We start from the raw sequence: 17,455 nt of genomic DNA, 5'->3' as shown, positions 1-17,455 counted from the left end.
TGCCTCTCTTTGCCAAAATCTTCGAAAACACGAAGTGTAAAGCACATTGTGCCCTTAGAATGCTACGTATTCAGAGCTTTATCATTTTGATTCCTATGAGATGGCATGTGTACTCGACGACTGCGAAGGTACTCTTGTTTACATAACTGCCTTATAGTATTGTGCCCAATTCACAAGCCTCCCAGTGGAGCTCTTATTTCTCAATGGCGTGTTTAGAAATCAATGGAACTACTGTACAGTACTCTTATCTACATCTCAAAGTGCACAAGAAAATCATGAAAAATGTGGCCAAAAAAAACCCAACAGGTATTTATTTTGCAATACCTGGACTGTATTTTGCAATACCTGGACTGTATTTTGCCCGTGTTGATACAGGGTGGTCCAGGTGTCTTGTGACCCACAATTAATTGAACCCTAATATTTTATATTGCTGACATTACATTACACACCCATTGGGTATACAAAAAATATCACGTTTTAGAGAATTAAATGAGAGTCACAAGACATCTAGATTTAAAACTAACGTCTTTAAAACAGCTTTTTCTGTTCAGTTTGTTGCCTGGCTGCGTACGGTGCGAACGAAGTTCAGCATACCACCCTCTATAGCTGTCATGGCTATGACAAAATCACCAGCTATATGTCCAATCTTGAAATATCTGGGCAGCTAAACAGGACTAAGCCTGGAGAGAGTTTGGATGCGTGCGACCTTGCAGAAACAGGTTGTTTTAGGCTGCGGCCAGCAAAAAGGGCAATGCAGCACAATCCATTGTTTTTATTTATTGAAAGTGTATGCTTCCACGTCTATGTTCCTCGCCTTCACCACCCAGCACGGTTTTATGAAGGCGTTCAACACCTCTGATGAGGACGGTTGGCTTCGTAGGGTGCGAAAGAAGTTCAACATACCGTACATACATACAGCAGTGGGTAGACATGAATGCTGGCATCATTTTCACGATCCATGGACAGATAGCTCATTTTGTCATTTGTTTGCACTTTCCTCTGTCTTGTGCCGATATGCTCAAGTAGTGCACGTCTTTCTGGCACGAATCTCTTATGGCTGTACCTTTACATATGCGCCATGATTTTTATTTGGATCCCACTGATAATTCGAAAATGGGTCTTCGTTTGGCTCGCTAAGTACTGTACTTTATTCTAAAATATCCACTAAATATTTAGAACAATGTGCAATTCGGACATTAACTTATTGTGGCAGAGGTGAGAAGGTATGAGATTGAGTGAATGCAAAAAATGTGCATCTATTGTGGACGTATCAGCTACTGCAAGCATGACCAATATATGTTTGTCCTATAATGTTCACTTGTGCTATTGTGAGTGTGCTTAAAGTGCACAATATGGGGTTTTTGCTTCGTTACAGTCCTGAACCTTTTCCCCCCGTCACGTTAGGGATGAGAACACAGGAAGGCATATAAATACAATGAGACAACGAGACCTCATCCTGTGTGAGTCACGAGTTTATGCTTAGTACACATGGGCGTGCTGTGATTCACACATCGGGAGATTTAAAACATTGTGTTATCCTTAGCCAATGTTTCAAAGCATGTGTCCACACGGTTCATCAAGGGGCTGTTCTGAGCACCTGTTGACTCGAGATTACGTTTGCTTTGTCAGCAACTGTTGCAATCTATCTTGGTCCTATAACTCAACAAAACACGTTTGCTGGCATTGTGCAAATGAATCATAAACACCTGCGTTTGCATCACCATCTCTTTTTGGCTACTTTGACGTGTGTTTTCTGACATGTAACTCAGAGGTGGCACATTTTTGCCATTAAAGTGTGACTCACTTCCTTGTCGCTTAAACGAAAACAAAGATTTGGATACTGTACTGTTTTACTCCACATATTTGCCAAATTAAAAAGGCAAAGTTGCATAGAATCATTGTTTATAAATTGATAGACTTGTGATCCACGCAAAACACTGGATACCAACACGAGAACGGAACATAATGAAAAGCAATGTGGTACTGTAAACCACATGTGCCTTTAGAAGAAAGCTGTTCACCGGTGTGTATTGCTTGGCTATGACATTGATCGAAGGTTTTTCACTTTTGAGTGTCTCATGGCCCTGATTCTCACTGGGTTTTGTGTTGTGCACCTGCCAATGGTGCAGGGCTTATGTAAGGGTCAGCTCTAAACGTTTGCTCGTTACTCTTTTAGCCTCTGAGAGAAGAAAACGGAAATCTATCCAAAGTTATTGCATCATTTAATAAAGGGGTGGGTGTTCAGGAAGTGATGTACATTCGCCTATTGCTCGTTCACATACCCATTTAGTAAATAGTAGACTCGTCACGCTTTTCTGTGTGACAGTTAAGTGTTTCTGTGCTTCAATTATTTGGGGTTTTCTTCTTGGAGTTGAAAATGAAGTGGAGGCAGTGCGAATAGTGATAATGAAGCCCTGTGGTGATATGACCGCCAGGCAGAGAAGACCCAGGCCTGAAGTGAGGTCCATACCCTGATGGAAAAGTTTACTCTCATTCTTTATCAAGTGAAGGAATTATTTTAGCTCACAGCCATGTCATTATTTTAATGCTTGAAAATATTTGGACAAATTCCTCTCTTTTTTATAACTTGTTATACCTCACCATTATCATGAGTCGAGGCTCAGGAGGTGATGGCTGCCTCAATGGAGCAGGAAACAATTCTCCAAATGCAGGATGTTATCAAGCGGCTGCCTCGACCAAACTACAGGTACATATGCATTAACACACGTGCACCATCACTATTTACTACTTTTATTTTACCAAGTAAGGCCCACTGAAATATATAGCTCTATTTCATAAGCAACTTCGCCAAAAATGATAGCTCAAGGAAGTGGCTTATCACGTGGAAGTTTATAGCAGCCAAATACTCGAAACACATGTTTCTAAATGTGGAGGGGAAAACCGGAGGACCCGTAGAAAAATCCATGTGACCATGGGGAGAACATGCAAACTCCAAATATACAAGCGTCGGGGTCAGGATTGAATTCACGACCTCTTGTATACCGAGCGAGGTAGTTAACATCTCGCCACCATGGCGCGCCAAGATCACCCAACACACACAAACCGATACCTATCAACGATACACACATACACAAGTCCTAGAAACCAACACACGACAGGTTCCAGCAATCAACAGTGACACACGCATGATGAGCCATACAAATAGCATATGGCACAAGTGATGACATACGCAATGTGGCAATGCATTTTTGATGTTGCAGGACCCTGGAGTATCTAATGAGGCACCTGTCGCTCCTGGAGTCACATGCAGACACGACCAACATGGCCAGTATTTACCTGATCATTGTGTGAGGTCCAACTTACTCTGGTACTTGGCACAAGCACTTGCATTGCCGGCACTGCTAGTGCCACCGCAACCTTCAACGCTGATAGCACGACCACTACTGCCACCAAAGAAGTAAACATCACAGAGAGGTGGATACATGGAATTACATTGAGAGATGGAAAGAGGATCCTATGGATGAGACCTGCTATTGCCTGTTAAGAAAAAGTAAGGGCGCTTCGACAGGACACATCATTACAAGGACTTATTGGTTGGTGATCGATACTAATGACAGAGGGAACATGCATGAAATGTTCACCACGGAGATAAAACGATAAAATCAGCTCATGTGCAGGTGCAAAATGGATTCTTCCATTGCAAGACCGTGATAGATGATGGCTTTGGGAGGCGTTTATCGAACAATGTAATGATCATGACAGGTGATGATCATCTTCAAGATTCTTTGTATGAATGATGTGACACAACTCCATTCTTGCTGGTGATGAATATTCCATTGCTTTTAAAGTGATTAATTTTTGGATAGGTACAGTACTGAGTATATATCAGCACTTAATTTCAACAGGAGCTGTCCAGGGCTGAGCTCCAGAAAATACCCCCATCCCCTCCTTCTGCTGTTAGGGTGGGTAGTGGGTTCCAGAGGTTGGGGCACCCCGTAAACGAATGAATCCCTATAGGTTTGTATACACAGTGGTAAGCGCATTGCAATAAAATCCAGTAATGCGATGAACACATGCAAAATTAATTATGTATTAATATTATTTTGGTAAAAATCGATGCTGAAAACATATTGGCATACTGAATATTGCCACCAGAGCCACGAATTGCAAGTGCCATTCATTATTTTGTGGCCATGATGGTCGACATCCCAAGCTTGTGTTTAGCAACACTGTCTTACGTTGTATGTTGACATATTGCAGTTTTAAAAGCCCATTTGTGAGTAGTCTAACGCAACACAGACATAAAAGTATGCAAATTTAACAATGACAATACAATAAAGATAAAACATATAACTCGTTATTAAAACTGATGAGTGTAACATTCCTACGGTAGAAAGTAACACGATGCATCATTATCCTGGAGTTTTATTACATTTATTTTATTACGTTTCTTCATTATAAATATTTGAGAAAACATCCGTTTTGACAATTCTCTCAGGTTTTACAGATCATTTAACAATGCAGCACACTTAATTTGAAGTGATATCGCTGTGCAAAGGCAACTTGTAACACAGGATTACAAGTACACAGTTACAACAATAATGTACACTCGTTGTGGTATTAATTACTATGTCTGCAGTTATTTTATCCGCATCCCATCCAATATCTTCATCGTGGGGGTTGTTCCTCGTGTACTTCTCCACGCGTACATGGACCATCTTATTTTGCTTCTCTTGCCTGCAGTTTAATATCCTCTTCTTTAGTTGTGGCTGATGGAGATGCAGAATAACGAACTTCACATTCAGGTGGTCAAGCCCCAGACAACCGGGTCAGGAGCAGCGAAGTTTGTCGCGATGATGTCTCCTTTGTATTTGTGGATGGGGGCATTGCGTCGTTATAGGTTATTGTACGGTCTCTGTTCTGGATGACCACAGTCGCATCGCTACTGGAGAATTGTATTTATTTGACATTTGTGCACCAGGTATGGGGCGGTCCATAAATGACGTCACGCGATTTGGGACGATTTTTTACTCCCTCCCCCCCTCGTCACGTGGCGTCACAAAAAGTCAGACCCCCCCCCTAAAATATGACGTCACAAAGCTCTGCCCCCCCCCCCAATCATATTTTGAAAATAAAACATGCTTCAAATCGCTTTAAGCTATTGTCATTGTAGTGCGTATTTAATGTGGCGCTGCACTCTGATGTTGTAGGAGAAAATATGTATTTAAAAGTCTATTTAATTAAGTAGAACGTGTTGTCTATATTTATTTAAAATTGCGCATTTTGATGTGACGTCACATTTCTCCCCCCCCTCGTCACACATCGTCACAAAGGTCTGACCCCCCCCGCCCCCTAGGTGCGTGACGTCATTTATGGACGGCCCCCTTCGTGTAAGATCAAACCCAGGGATCGTATTTAACAGTCCTCCCTTCTTGGTTCTTTCGGTGAAGTCACGTAGAAGGGAAATAATAAAATAATAAAAATAGAACACAATAAAATACAATTCTCACGACGTTTCGGCCACAACGCAAGCAGCCGTCCTCAGGTGAAGAATAGGTCTGTCGGAAAGACAGCGTCTGAATGAACACCACCAAGCTTGGCAGCGTATATTTAAGTTGGGTTAGGGGAGGAAGGGCGCCTTGACAAAGACATTTGCATATCAACAGAGGAATTTAGCATGTTGATGACACATGCAGATATGGGGTTAGTCACTCCTTGAGAAATGTGTAGGCGGTGGGGAGTCTCAAAGTCATATTATGCTAGTGTGGGATTAGCAGTAATAAAGCACATGACTTCGTGGGAGATACGTCGACGCATTAACATAAAGTTAATTTCTACATACGGTTTAAGTTCATTTCAAGTTTATTTATTTGGTATAGCCCTGTGAGCCATTCGGCTCTTGAATCGGGTGCAACCGCAACAAACAAAAAACAAAAACATGAACAAGAAAACATCTTAAAGTGACTATGTGCAAAGAGAAACTCCAAGAAAAGACAGCAAAATATTGCAGATAAAGCACTGTGTGCAAAAATCCCAGTGGGATGTCAAACAACAACAACCACAAGACAACTTAGATTAAGGCCATCAGTCTAACTCTTTACTACAACAAACAAACATGGCCAAATCAAAAAACTTTTCGAAAATCACCTAAATAAAGCCATAAAAGCGGTAGTTTCTTTTGCAATGTAACTTAAATGTGGGTTGGGTATGTATGTTAAAGGTTCACCTGTGTGTATTTCGGCTGTAATCTATCCTCTAGCGCCACCCAGGGACAGCATTTGCATTGGGCTCATTTGCATTGAGAATCGATGCCATTAACCAACGGTGTGTGTCTAAGAGTACCAAAAAAAACCACACACACAAAGCAGACAACACATACATTTTGATTTAAAGCTTTCGTGACTGCAGTGATTCATATTCTTGGTTCTTTCGGTAAAGTCACGTAGAAGAGAAATAATAAAATAATACAAATATAAAACAAGAAAAAATTATCACGACGTTTCGACTGCAAAATTTTCTTGCTGTGGATTTCACACCTGATGATAATTGCTTGTATTGCAGTCGAAACGTCGTAAATTTTTAAAAATATTTTTTTATATTTGTAAATTTGAAAAAACAATTTTCTTCAAATTTTCTTGCTGTGGATTTCACACCTGATGATGGTTGCTTGTGTTGCAGTCGAAACGTGATTTTTTTAATTGTTTTATATTTTTATTATTTTATTATTTCCCTTCTACATGACTTTACCGAAAGAACCAAGAATACAGACAACACATACTTAAAAATAAACTCGAACGTCCATAACCAACGCTGAAATATCTATTTTATAAAAAAAAACTCAACAGGACTAAGATTAATCAAGTTTTAGCTGGCACTCATTCTCGCCGCGGACGGATATCGTGTGCGCGTGTGTGTGATGAAGCTGTACGTCGGTCCGGCGGAGGGATTTGGCTTTAAAGGGCTCCGGTGTAGGTTGGAGGGGAGCACAACGCAGTTGGTCGAACTCGCTGTCAGACGCCCTCTTAATCGGCGTCAATTTTAATCTTTAACAAACGTTTCTTGAGCTTTAAAACTATTGTACCCGTTCGTTTTCAGGCGGAGTGCATCGTCTCTCATCGCTGTGTCTGTCTGCAACGCACGCCTTGCTGCCGCCTTGCTGTACGTAGAGTGAGGCGCCGTGTACAGTGCGCGTACAGTGCGGCAATCGTTCGCGCGGTGTCAAATGATGCGGTAAAGCCCTGTCTGGGTTTGTATAAACATTGTATTGCCAGATCGGTAGGGGTACGTTCTCACATCGTGTTTGCTGCGCTTGGATTGCATTAAGCGTACGCGACCGTGCTGGAGAAGTGTAAAATGTTACGCTGAGTTACGTGTGCGTAGCCCGGGGCCGATAAAACGAGTACCATATTGTGGGAAGTCGACAACAGCTGTCGTGGGTAAGCTGGTCCCCGTCATAAGAATGTAGAATTTCCATAATTGACTGGATAGCCAAACATGAGATGAGCACCAGCCCTTTGCTGGCTGGGTGTTAGTAGGAAGACACTTTTTTTTACAACTGCAGTGGTTTCATACAAATCGTTCCTTTCCTGCCAGTTTTGATCCGTTCATACGAAGCTTCTCCCTGCGAAATAATTTTTGTTCATATCAACAACGCTTCAGTATGTGTTAGATGAGCATCGGCTTGTTCAAAGTAAACACCTTATTTTATTTCAATAAGGATGTGTTGGGCAACTGTCCAATTACCTTGGAGCTTCAGTTGTGAAATACAAGGTACAATAAAAAAAGCGTTTACTGCTGTCAATAAAAATGTCTTAAGTATCTTAAAAAGTCTGATATCCTCATGCTATCAACAACGCTTCAGTATGAGCAGACATAGTAAAGCCAATTCATTCCAAGTCCCTTGATAAATGGCATAAATATTTTAGTACCTTGCCTTTAGCATTGTCATGCAACTTATGTTTGTAAGGTTTGACAACAAATATGCAAGTATTACTGTAGTTGCAAAGGTACAAATGTAATTTGTGACGAACTTTATTTTCAGACGAGTGCATTCAGACACACGAGCAACTTCACAATAAAAACTGTGTTTTTTATTTTTGAGTGTAGGGTGTTTGTGTCTCTTACTGAGAGGACATTGTCGAAAGCATTCGTTTAAGATACCATACAGGTATTTTTTTTATACCGTCATCAAATCAAAGGCTATGGTGGAAAGCGTACACTATTCCGTGTTTCTGAACCACTAATAAAGAAATCCCTTTAAAAAAGTTATACATTGGTTGTGTTCAAGAGTAAAGTGCTTGTTTATTGCGGCAACTGCAGTCCAGTTGTCAAAAGGAGCAAAGTGCATTTGGCTATAAAACTTTACATGGCACTAAAGTAGGCGAATGCTCGAATGTAGCTCAGTCAAAGGGCAGTGGTGTGTAATTCTGATTCATTCGCTGTTTACAGCAAATTGAGCCCATTGAGATTCATTTTTTTACGGAGACCAAGACGTTCAATGTGTATGTACGTTGAACTTCTTTTGCACCGCACGTAGGCGACAACGCTAATCGGAGTTGAAGATGGATTTGACACCATATCTGAAATCTATTTTTTACATTTAGAATTTTGGAAATTACACTGGCACACAATGGTTAATTGTATTATTTTTACATCTGACAGCACCGTTAATTCCCATCAATAAATATCAGACCGCAATGGGCATCTATGAGCCCTTTCAAATGGAGCCATTGGCGAATGTCGAGATTCAGGTCATCCATCTCATTCATTACTGCTGTAGCCTTCCAGACAAACCAGTTTGTAATTCAGGTTCCCCTACAATATTAGATGGCTCGTATGGACTCGCAAAAGTAAATGTTGAAAACGTACACAGATGTCCACCATTTCCCAAGCTGATAACACCCCTCTGTGCAGTTGAGACCTTTTAACATTTAAGTTGATTAATTTCCCTTTTGTTATACACAAATGTAATGATGAAATTTAAGGAAGAAAATACAGCGGTGCAAATTTGAATCATATTTATTTGGAAGTTTTGGCTTAAATGTACAATACAGTGGCTTTAGGTTTTGCAGTTTTTGAACTTTGGAATAGAGTGCCACCTGTTGATTTTCCTCCCGATGTTGAAATTGAGTAATTTAATGGCATTTCATCGAAAGTTAGAGCTGTTAAAGTTTTTTTTTAAAATATGCAATGCAATTTGAAAAAGTCTCTTTGTGATTTCGTGGTTGCAAGTACACTACTGCATTTGGAATACAAAACTTTATTAATGCTCTTTAAGCATTTCCGTGATGTGGCTTTAAAAACGATTGACCTTAAAAATTCGACTTAATATCACTATCAATTTTGTTTGTATTGTCAGGCACCATGGAGCAGCAAACAGATGAATGTGTAGCAGAGGGAGCTGGTGCAATGGCGAGTTCTACAACAAATGTTGGAGATACGGAAACTAAGCAACACACTTCTGGCTCCATTGCCCAAGCAGCTAAACCCCAGGCTCCAAGCAATAACACAAGGCCCCTGTGCAGGATTTATTCCCATGGCCGTGTCTGTTATTATGGAAATCGATGCAAATTTCTTCACCAGCGTGCCAAGCCACAGGAAGATCCCAGCAATGGAAGTGAATGCCAGCAATCGCCGGGTAGCGGCACAGGCTCTGGAGGACAGAATAAGGGTTCTCAGAAGTCCACAGAGGAGGTGCGTGCGGTAAGGGAGGAGCAGGCCTCGACAAAAAATTTGAAAACTGGGTCAAGTGGCAAAACACAATTGAAGCCAAAAAAAACAAATCGTCCTTGCAAGTACTACCTCGCTGGCTTCTGTGCCTTGGAAAAGCGATGCAGATTCTTGCACCCAAAAACAGGTCTACCTCCAGTCGACGACAATGACACAAGCCACACGGCTGCACATGAAACGCCTCCAGCAGCGCCTGATATCTTGGTCAACACGAGTGATGGAAATGGTGTTAAATCTTCCAAGCAGGAATCTTCAGAAGTTTCTTCCAGAAATACTGGTGAGGATATAGAGCCCTCCAATGTTGCCTTAGCTGAAGGCCAAAACACAGAAGCCACCAGGTTTGTAGCAGTGAGGCCCGCCGTTGTGAGAGAGGAGGTCAAACTAAGCGAGCTGACTGATGAGATGGCCACGGAGCTGAGGGAGACGGAGATCGCACAGCTGAAGAAGCGCTTTCCAAGTGAAAAGCTGATCGTGCAGGAGAGTGAAGATGGGAAGTTAACATACTACCGCTTCACTGTCAACCCTACTGACCCAGACTGGGTACTGCTTTATCTTTTCATTTGTCCTTTTATTGCACGTGTATTACCACCATAATTATTATCCCCGTGTAAATTAAATTGGTGGCTAAAATCAATTTTTCAGAATTATTTGTCAAATTAGTATCTAGGCTTGAATTGTCAAAGAAGCAAATATAGTGATTGACCTCTTGTTTTATGTTTTATCTACTCTACAGCCATTTGATCTACGTGATTTGGAAGTCATGGTCAGTTTCCCTGACAGCTACCCCAGAGAGGTGAGATAACGTACGGTTGTGAATGTATAGTCTCGTTTTATTTTAATGCATCAACATATATGTAAGCTGTAGATTGCATAACTAATTATCTAAAATATGACTTTTTCTTTGTTTGTAGATTCTGAATATTGATATTCCGGCAGACCAAGATTTACCACCAACAATGGGAAGGTGTGTTTTTTGCAATGTCACCAAATGAATTACTGTGTAAAAATTAAGTGCTGTGAATTTGTTTTCTTGACACTTTATTGCCCAATAGGATGTCAAAAACTGAATACAATTTCAAAATATTTGTACAGACTTCTGGACAGGACCTCAAGTAAATTATAGTGCATTTTGATATCCATTTGCAATGTCAGTTAATGGTATAAAAAATTGGCCCTCTTATGTTCTAGGCATGTGCTTAGGACATCCCAGGAGTGGTTGCAAGCCAAGCAAGCAACCAACCAGTTGCTGGGCAAGGTGGAACTCTTGTTCCGACCATACCTTCGTTGGCTGGACCGAAATATGGAGAGGCTCTTCACTGAGGGAGCACGGCTGGTGAGCCCTGACACATAGTCAGGAAATAAGTCCAGCATAGGGGTTTAAGAACCTGTCTGTGCACACGTTTGTATGTATGTTGAACCTCATTCTAACGCTACATAGCCAACCATGCTGATTTCAGATGCGGATAACACCTTTGCGTGTTATCCCCTTGTACGACTGGGTGTTTTTATGGTACTCCAGTTTCCTGTCACAATTATGCATTACAAAGGAATTGGGCAAACGTCTAAATGTAGGACCCTGTATTGAGGCTGTTCTTGGTAAATAAATGCGTCAGAATAGATAATTTTAATTTAGCCATATCTACCTGGGCAAGATCATGATAAATACCCAGACAGGGATCTATTTCATTAATGTAATATAAAGTACCATTTTGTCCACCATCCAAAAGGCCTTCCAAGAATAAATGTTATTTTATGTTTTGCAATGAAACGGACCCTTGTTCCTTTTCAATTACACATTCTATTACTGTTCTCCAAGGCAGCACTTAATTTTTCTGAACCTGTGTGTGCAGTTAAAGTTACATTGTATAATTGACTACAAATGTAGATGTATTCACTGCAGTTAATTCACTTTTGTAGATTGATTTTCACATTGCAGTATTTTTTAATCACTTGATTTTTGGCCAGAAACTGTCTTCTCATATGTATAGATTTTAATTTTGTCCTGTTTGTTTGTTTTCTTGACAGCTAAAACGAGAAGTGGAGGCAGAACGGGCAGGGATACAGTTGATCCCTTTTCACCATCTTAGGCCTGCTGCTGAATCAGAACTTGGCACTAGCCCAGATACTGGGGAGAGACATCCACCAAACGCACTTAAAACTCAAGGAGATGAAGGTGGTTCAAGCAGTGACCACTCATGTGCAGACGAATCGGATAGTGCGGAAGACAGTGGTAAGATTATATTATGTATATATGTTTGTTGAACTTCGTTCACACCATACTTATCCAATTGTGCTAATCAGAGGTGCGGGGAAGGACAACAAACATTAAGTTCTTCTATAAATGATGTTGAATTGCTTCATTCCCTAAATATTCCGCAACTGCTGCTGAATATTGACGTGATTTTATTTCTCAGATGGTGACGAGCCAGATGGGAAAAATGATGGAGGAATTGAGCAGCATGTGGAAGGCGATCAGCCCGAAGGTGTCGAAGGGAGCGAGCCAAACGTCCATTGTGATATTGACACACCCCGACGCGGCACCGAGGTGAAGCTCATCAACCTGAAGCTCGGTGAAGAGACTGCAACTTTGGTGGCCCAGAAAATCACTGTCTCCCTGCAGTGCACCCGGTTTGTATTGACTGCTGAAAGAAAATATTCATTTGTTATAGGCAACATTGAAACATATCAACGTTGACCATTTATGGAAGAAAATTAACACCTTTAAAATCATTCCTTTCCTTTGCCCAGGTGTAAGACTAAGGAGGAACTGGTGTTGACGAACAAGCACGTGTACGTGTTATCGTGCCAGAAGTGCAGTTCCGACATGACGGCAGCTCTGCGCCTGTGCATGATGCACCATCACTCGGCTGTGCTGGGATTCATGGATGTGAATGGCTGCGCCCCCTTTGACCTCGTCTTGCAGGACTCCAGCTTTTTGCTCGCATGCATGAACTGCTCAGAGCAGCAGCCTTTAGAGGTGAGCCCATGTGCATGATCTCTTCAAATGGGCATGTATGTGTGCAACTCTTTTATCTATCATGGCTCGATGAGGTTTTTCCAGGTTGTGTGGTATGTAAGGGCTTTTTCTTTACCATACTTTACCACGCTGGTCAGTAGGTGACAGTGAAGACGTTGGAGTCTAGTTGCATACAACGAGGCTTTTTTCTGTACTGACATCGTAGCCTGGCACTAGCAGCCTACACCATGCCATAGTGGTTACCAAATAAAGCACTAAACATACATAACATCCGAGGTTCAGTGGGCACATTCTGTGTGATTTGGCTACAGAATTCAAATGGACGTTTCCTATAATTAGGCAGCTATGCAGGGTGACCTGAAGTATTGCTGCCATTAACTTAGAATTCTCAATGGATTAATTATCCCAGTTGGAATGTTTGATTCATGAGCAGTTTAACATTTTCACAATTGTCGGCTTGGGCAGCTCGTGTATCTTTAACACACCCAGTGTTTGCATTCCTAAATTGTACATCGCATGCACTGTGTGATACATAACATGACATGTTTTTTATTGTTCCCTCTTACCTTTCCAAAGTATGTTATTGGAATTTATTTAAGTTAGTGCCAAACATTTGCTTTATCAAGGGGTATAACCATAACCAAAATGGTGACGAGATGAACTCAAGTAAATGTGGAGGCCACTACGCGACAAGAACAGTGAAGGATATAGGAAGCCCTTCAAGAAAATGGTGGGGGGAGAGACCTCGGCCCAGACTGACAGCAACATAACCATATTATTAGCTACTGGTTGGTGTCAAGTTTAGAAAGTGGTTCTCTCACAAATGAATGCATTATTTTACGCAAGCAAAGTTGCGTGCGTCATCTTTCTGTAATTAATGCTATACCAACGTCTGTATTATTTTAACAGGGATTGATGTATGGACTCCACAAGGAAGTTAATTGCCAGAGCTGCCACAAAAAACTATCTGTGTTTATTGAAACAACTCGTTTTCATGCACTTCAACCATCTCTGCAAGATGAAGGTTAAGATGTACTACGAATGCACGCACACGGTCCTGTCTATTTTTTCTTCAGTTTTATACACATACTCAGATGTGTGTGTGTGTGTGTCATTAATGCAGGAAATCAGATTGTTGTTAATTTGAAGAAAAAGAAACTGGCCAAAGACCCTGCAATTCAGCCAGGAAAGCCTTTACCAGATTTTGGGGCCTGCAAACACTTCAAGAAGAGTTCTAGATGGCTACGGTAAAATGCAATTAATTATATTCTAAACATTGTATGAGAATATTTGTGTTTGTAATTACTTCCCTGCATTGGAGATATATACAATCGCAGTAATTAAGATACTTAATTTCTGTCAACTATAATTAACTCGTCACGTAATCTGCAATTCGTATACTCTGCACATTGTCAAAATTATAGCTTTGTGTACAAATGTATCATGTTGCAGTGCTGCTAATTGTCATTCCTTTGCCCATTTGCTAAATGCACATTGATTAGTGGGCCAGTATAGTACATGCAACCGACCATTGCTGAAGGTAACACTTTATAATTAGTGGGTATTGTAAGTATGCTAACATGGGCTTTATGTAGTGGCTCATACATCAATTCAAAGCCAAAAAGTTTTATAAAATTACAAGAACCCACCACAGTGCATCATATAGGGAAAAACATATCTAGGAAAGTATGTAAAAGTTAGGGTGGAGCAGTAGAGCAGTGGTGAGCCTGCTCAATGCACCTGGCAAGTGGAGTTAAATTTCTAACCACCGTTAACATTCTGGCGTTGACATACCTAAAGGACACTTGTACCATTTACTGCATCAGAACATCAACAGGCCGATGCGCACATCTCTGCAATAAATAGAACATTAAAGACAAGCCGTAGTTCGATTTTGGCCATGCAACCCAAACTGTTGACCATAAAGTAAACCACTGTCGTCTGCTCCTTCAATGGAGGAATAGCAAAACTACACCAACTCTGCATTGAATCTCTCACGTGGCTAGTACACCTCCACATTAGCATTTTATCTCCTGAACCTAATTGCCATACGCAAGAGTAGAATGATTGAAAGTGGTCTTGCCCCCCTCCAGGTTCACAAACCTCGCACTGACGAACATGGTGAAATGTGGTCAAAAAGCCTCCGTGACATACACAGCGTGAGGATAGCCTTTCTTCCAGACGTGGCTTGACGAAGGGATGTACATTATTATAAAATCTAACATTTTTGTATATATGTTACTAAAAAATATAAACCAGCCACTAAAGTGATCAAAATATTAATTCATAATTGGTCCATATGGCAGTATTTTCACAACCATGGTTTCATGTTAAAAGGTGTACGTGTTGTTTGTCCCATTTTAAACTGCAATACTTTCACCCCAGATTCCCGTGCTGTGGACGAGCCTACCCTTGTGATCATTGCCACAATGAGGACCAGACTCATCAGATGGAATTTGCCACTCGCATGATCTGCGGATTCTGCGCTCACGAGCAGGTGCAGCGTGTGCAGTGTGTGCAAACCCACCATTTGTAGCCTTTCCAAATCGTGCCTTGCTTACACATGATTATAATCGCTTAAGTAGACATTGTATCTCTTGGGTTTTCAATCTTCTGAAAAGGAATTAAAAATTACACTTTTGAGGTACACAAGTGCTATATTAAAAGTCATTGGTTTCATCCAATTACTTTTTGGGACTGAGCTGCTGTTTTTTTTTATATTGGCAATGAGGAATCCAAACTCTGCGGTAATGTTGGAGTGCTTTCAATAAAATGTATTTTTCTTTTCTGTGTGTTTTGGCAGCCGTACACAAATAACAGACCATGCTCTGCATGTGCATCGGCGCTGACGAAGAACAGCAAGTCACACCATTGGGAGGGTGGGCAAGGATGCAGGAACAAAGTCAACATGTCCAGGTAATTTTCTATGCTAGCCAGAATAAGCCACCATGTCTACCAACATATAATTACTTACTGGAAATTTAGCTTGAATGGCTTGAAATGAAAAGTAATACAGCCTCTTTTTTATCATGCATGGCAGTCTATGTTGACCCAGATTTAATTTAAATTACTTAACGAATCTGCAGTACGCCCAATGAGTCATTGCAATGTACGCATGTCACGGACCATATGTTTGAAAATATGTTCATGTTTTTTACAGGAAGGACAAACAGAAGTACGCCAGCACCAATAAAACAATTTCACGGAAATCACATGCTGAGAAAAGCATCAAATAACAAAGCATTTTTGATGTTGATGTATTACGGCTTGTTATGGATTCAAATTAAAATGAAAAGGTTTTAATTGGGAATGAAGTTGGCTTGTGTAATTAATTGTATCTCAATAGTATGCTTATGAGTTGACTAAACAGCATGAGCAACATGCATAAACAATATATTTTGTTAGTAATCCTGTGTACCATATGGATGGTAAATAGAACATTTTGATCATAGCATCTTACTCTCACCAATTGTGCTTGAGTCACTTTTACAAATTACGCACTTAAGCTAAACATGCAAGTTAAGATTTTGTGTTTTATGCATGTAATACTTATGCAGCTGTAATATACTGCGAGCTAGGGTCGACCTTTTATCAGTCCACTGCTTAAAGAAAGCCTCCCCACACTCGGTCACAGGCTTTTGAACCATACTTCACTCAATGCAGGTTGAGTGAAGGGGGAGGGAGTCTCAGGATCGGTACAGATATCAGATATCATTCGACATTGATAATTATAGACATGGCCAGGAATCGAACTTGGGTCCGCAGGGTCGTAGCGCAGTGCACACCATTGCGCCACCTCTGTATTTTAGGTATGACATTTAACTCGCACATTAGTGCGTGCTTTAAATCTATAACGGTGAACCCTCGATGGAATGTTTTCAAGAGTGACCATGAAAGTTGAATGTTAGATGTAGTAAAATACTAATTGGAGAATACTACTATTTTTTTTTATGGGACTTTCAAAATTGAATGTTAAAAATGTCAATGCACGAGCCAGGAATATAATAACCAGGCTTAACGATTATATTTATAACGAGCACTGGTGTCTTGATGTGAAAACAATAGTTTTGATTTTGATGGAGAAATAACGTCAATTTCCATCGTGTTTGAAAATGTAATTCTGATTTAATATGCGCTTACACAACTCCTATACACCAATTAAAAGTTGACTTAAAAAATGCTTTAATTACATGCTCAACATGTACATTGAATAAAATGCATACCTCATTAACAATATTGTTTTTGCTTTCAATAATACTAAACCCACAAGAAAATTACACGAATGTGCACCCCATAAGTCAGCAACTTGCTGTACTGTCTTATGAAGGCCACCCTAGCGCTACGGTTGGTTATTTGCACAGTTCCGTATTAACCAACTCCACCTCGACGTGAGCGCATTGTTGGTTCGTTTGCATTAGTGGCCTGTCTGTAATGGATTTGTATGCAGCTAAAATATAAAGTACAGAACCCTCCAAAGAGGACGTACAAATTGTAGATTGAGTGACAAGAGCTCGGCAGGAACTAGATGAATTGTATTGCGATGAGAGGACCATGACTGAAGTCCTTCAACAATCTATATATATAAAATCGTGAATCTGTGTGTCGCCGGACCATACGCACTTTCATTGGACGAAATGTCAGGGATTTGCGACACACGATTGGTCCGGCGGTTGCCCCTGGCAACGGGTAGCGACGCATTCGCCATTTTTAATTCCCGTTAAAAATAGGCGCACGCATTAACACGCGACTCTGAGGTAAATTCATCAAAGTTTCACGTCCTCTTCACTC

General features: G+C 40.8%; 1 protein-coding gene across 2 annotated transcripts; it reads left to right on the top strand.

Annotated features, from left to right (window-relative positions):
* Nucleotides 1-6,919: 6,919 nt before the first annotated feature.
* On the top strand, nt 6,920-17,232 carry LOC133346579 (uncharacterized). Of its 2 annotated transcripts, none has more exons than XM_061558241.1 (13): nt 6,920-7,119; nt 9,320-10,230; nt 10,424-10,483; nt 10,602-10,654; nt 10,879-11,023; nt 11,716-11,920; nt 12,105-12,318; nt 12,439-12,667; nt 13,577-13,691; nt 13,791-13,914; nt 15,053-15,164; nt 15,471-15,583; nt 15,828-17,230. In XM_061558241.1, exons 2-13 carry the CDS (start codon nt 9,325-9,327, stop codon nt 15,901-15,903), a joined length of 2,352 nt encoding a protein of 783 aa, XP_061414225.1. In that variant the 5' UTR covers nt 6,920-7,119; nt 9,320-9,324; the 3' UTR covers nt 15,904-17,230. The 2 variants fall into 2 exon arrangements, with proteins under 2 accessions (XP_061414225.1, XP_061414224.1); XM_061558240.1 differs by lacking the exon at nt 6,920-7,119 and adding an exon at nt 7,629-7,731 and having other exon boundaries at nt 15,828-17,232.
* The last annotated feature ends 223 nt before the right edge of the window (nt 17,233-17,455 follow it).

Source organism: Lethenteron reissneri, chromosome 24 (assembly GCF_015708825.2).
Source record: "Lethenteron reissneri isolate LAM-NWPU_2019-01 chromosome 24, ASM1570882v1, whole genome shotgun sequence".
Classification (NCBI taxonomy): Eukaryota; Metazoa; Chordata; class Hyperoartia; order Petromyzontiformes; family Petromyzontidae; genus Lethenteron; species Lethenteron reissneri.
The sequence above is the reverse complement of the archived record's forward strand: the minus strand, read 5'-3'. Positions and strand labels throughout refer to the sequence as shown.

Bases quoted from the DNA above. Each gene is read 5' to 3' on its own strand.
- LOC133346579 (XM_061558240.1), top strand. From the start codon at position 7,680: ATGTGTTGGGCAACTGTCCAATTACCTTGGAGCTTCAGTTGTGAAATA. The intron at 11,921-12,104 runs GTAAGATTATAT...TTTATTTCTCAG, and splicing joins GGATAGTGCGGAAGACAGTG to ATGGTGACGAGCCAGATGGG. The intron at 12,319-12,438 runs GTTTGTATTGAC...TCCTTTGCCCAG, and splicing joins GTCTCCCTGCAGTGCACCCG to GTGTAAGACTAAGGAGGAAC.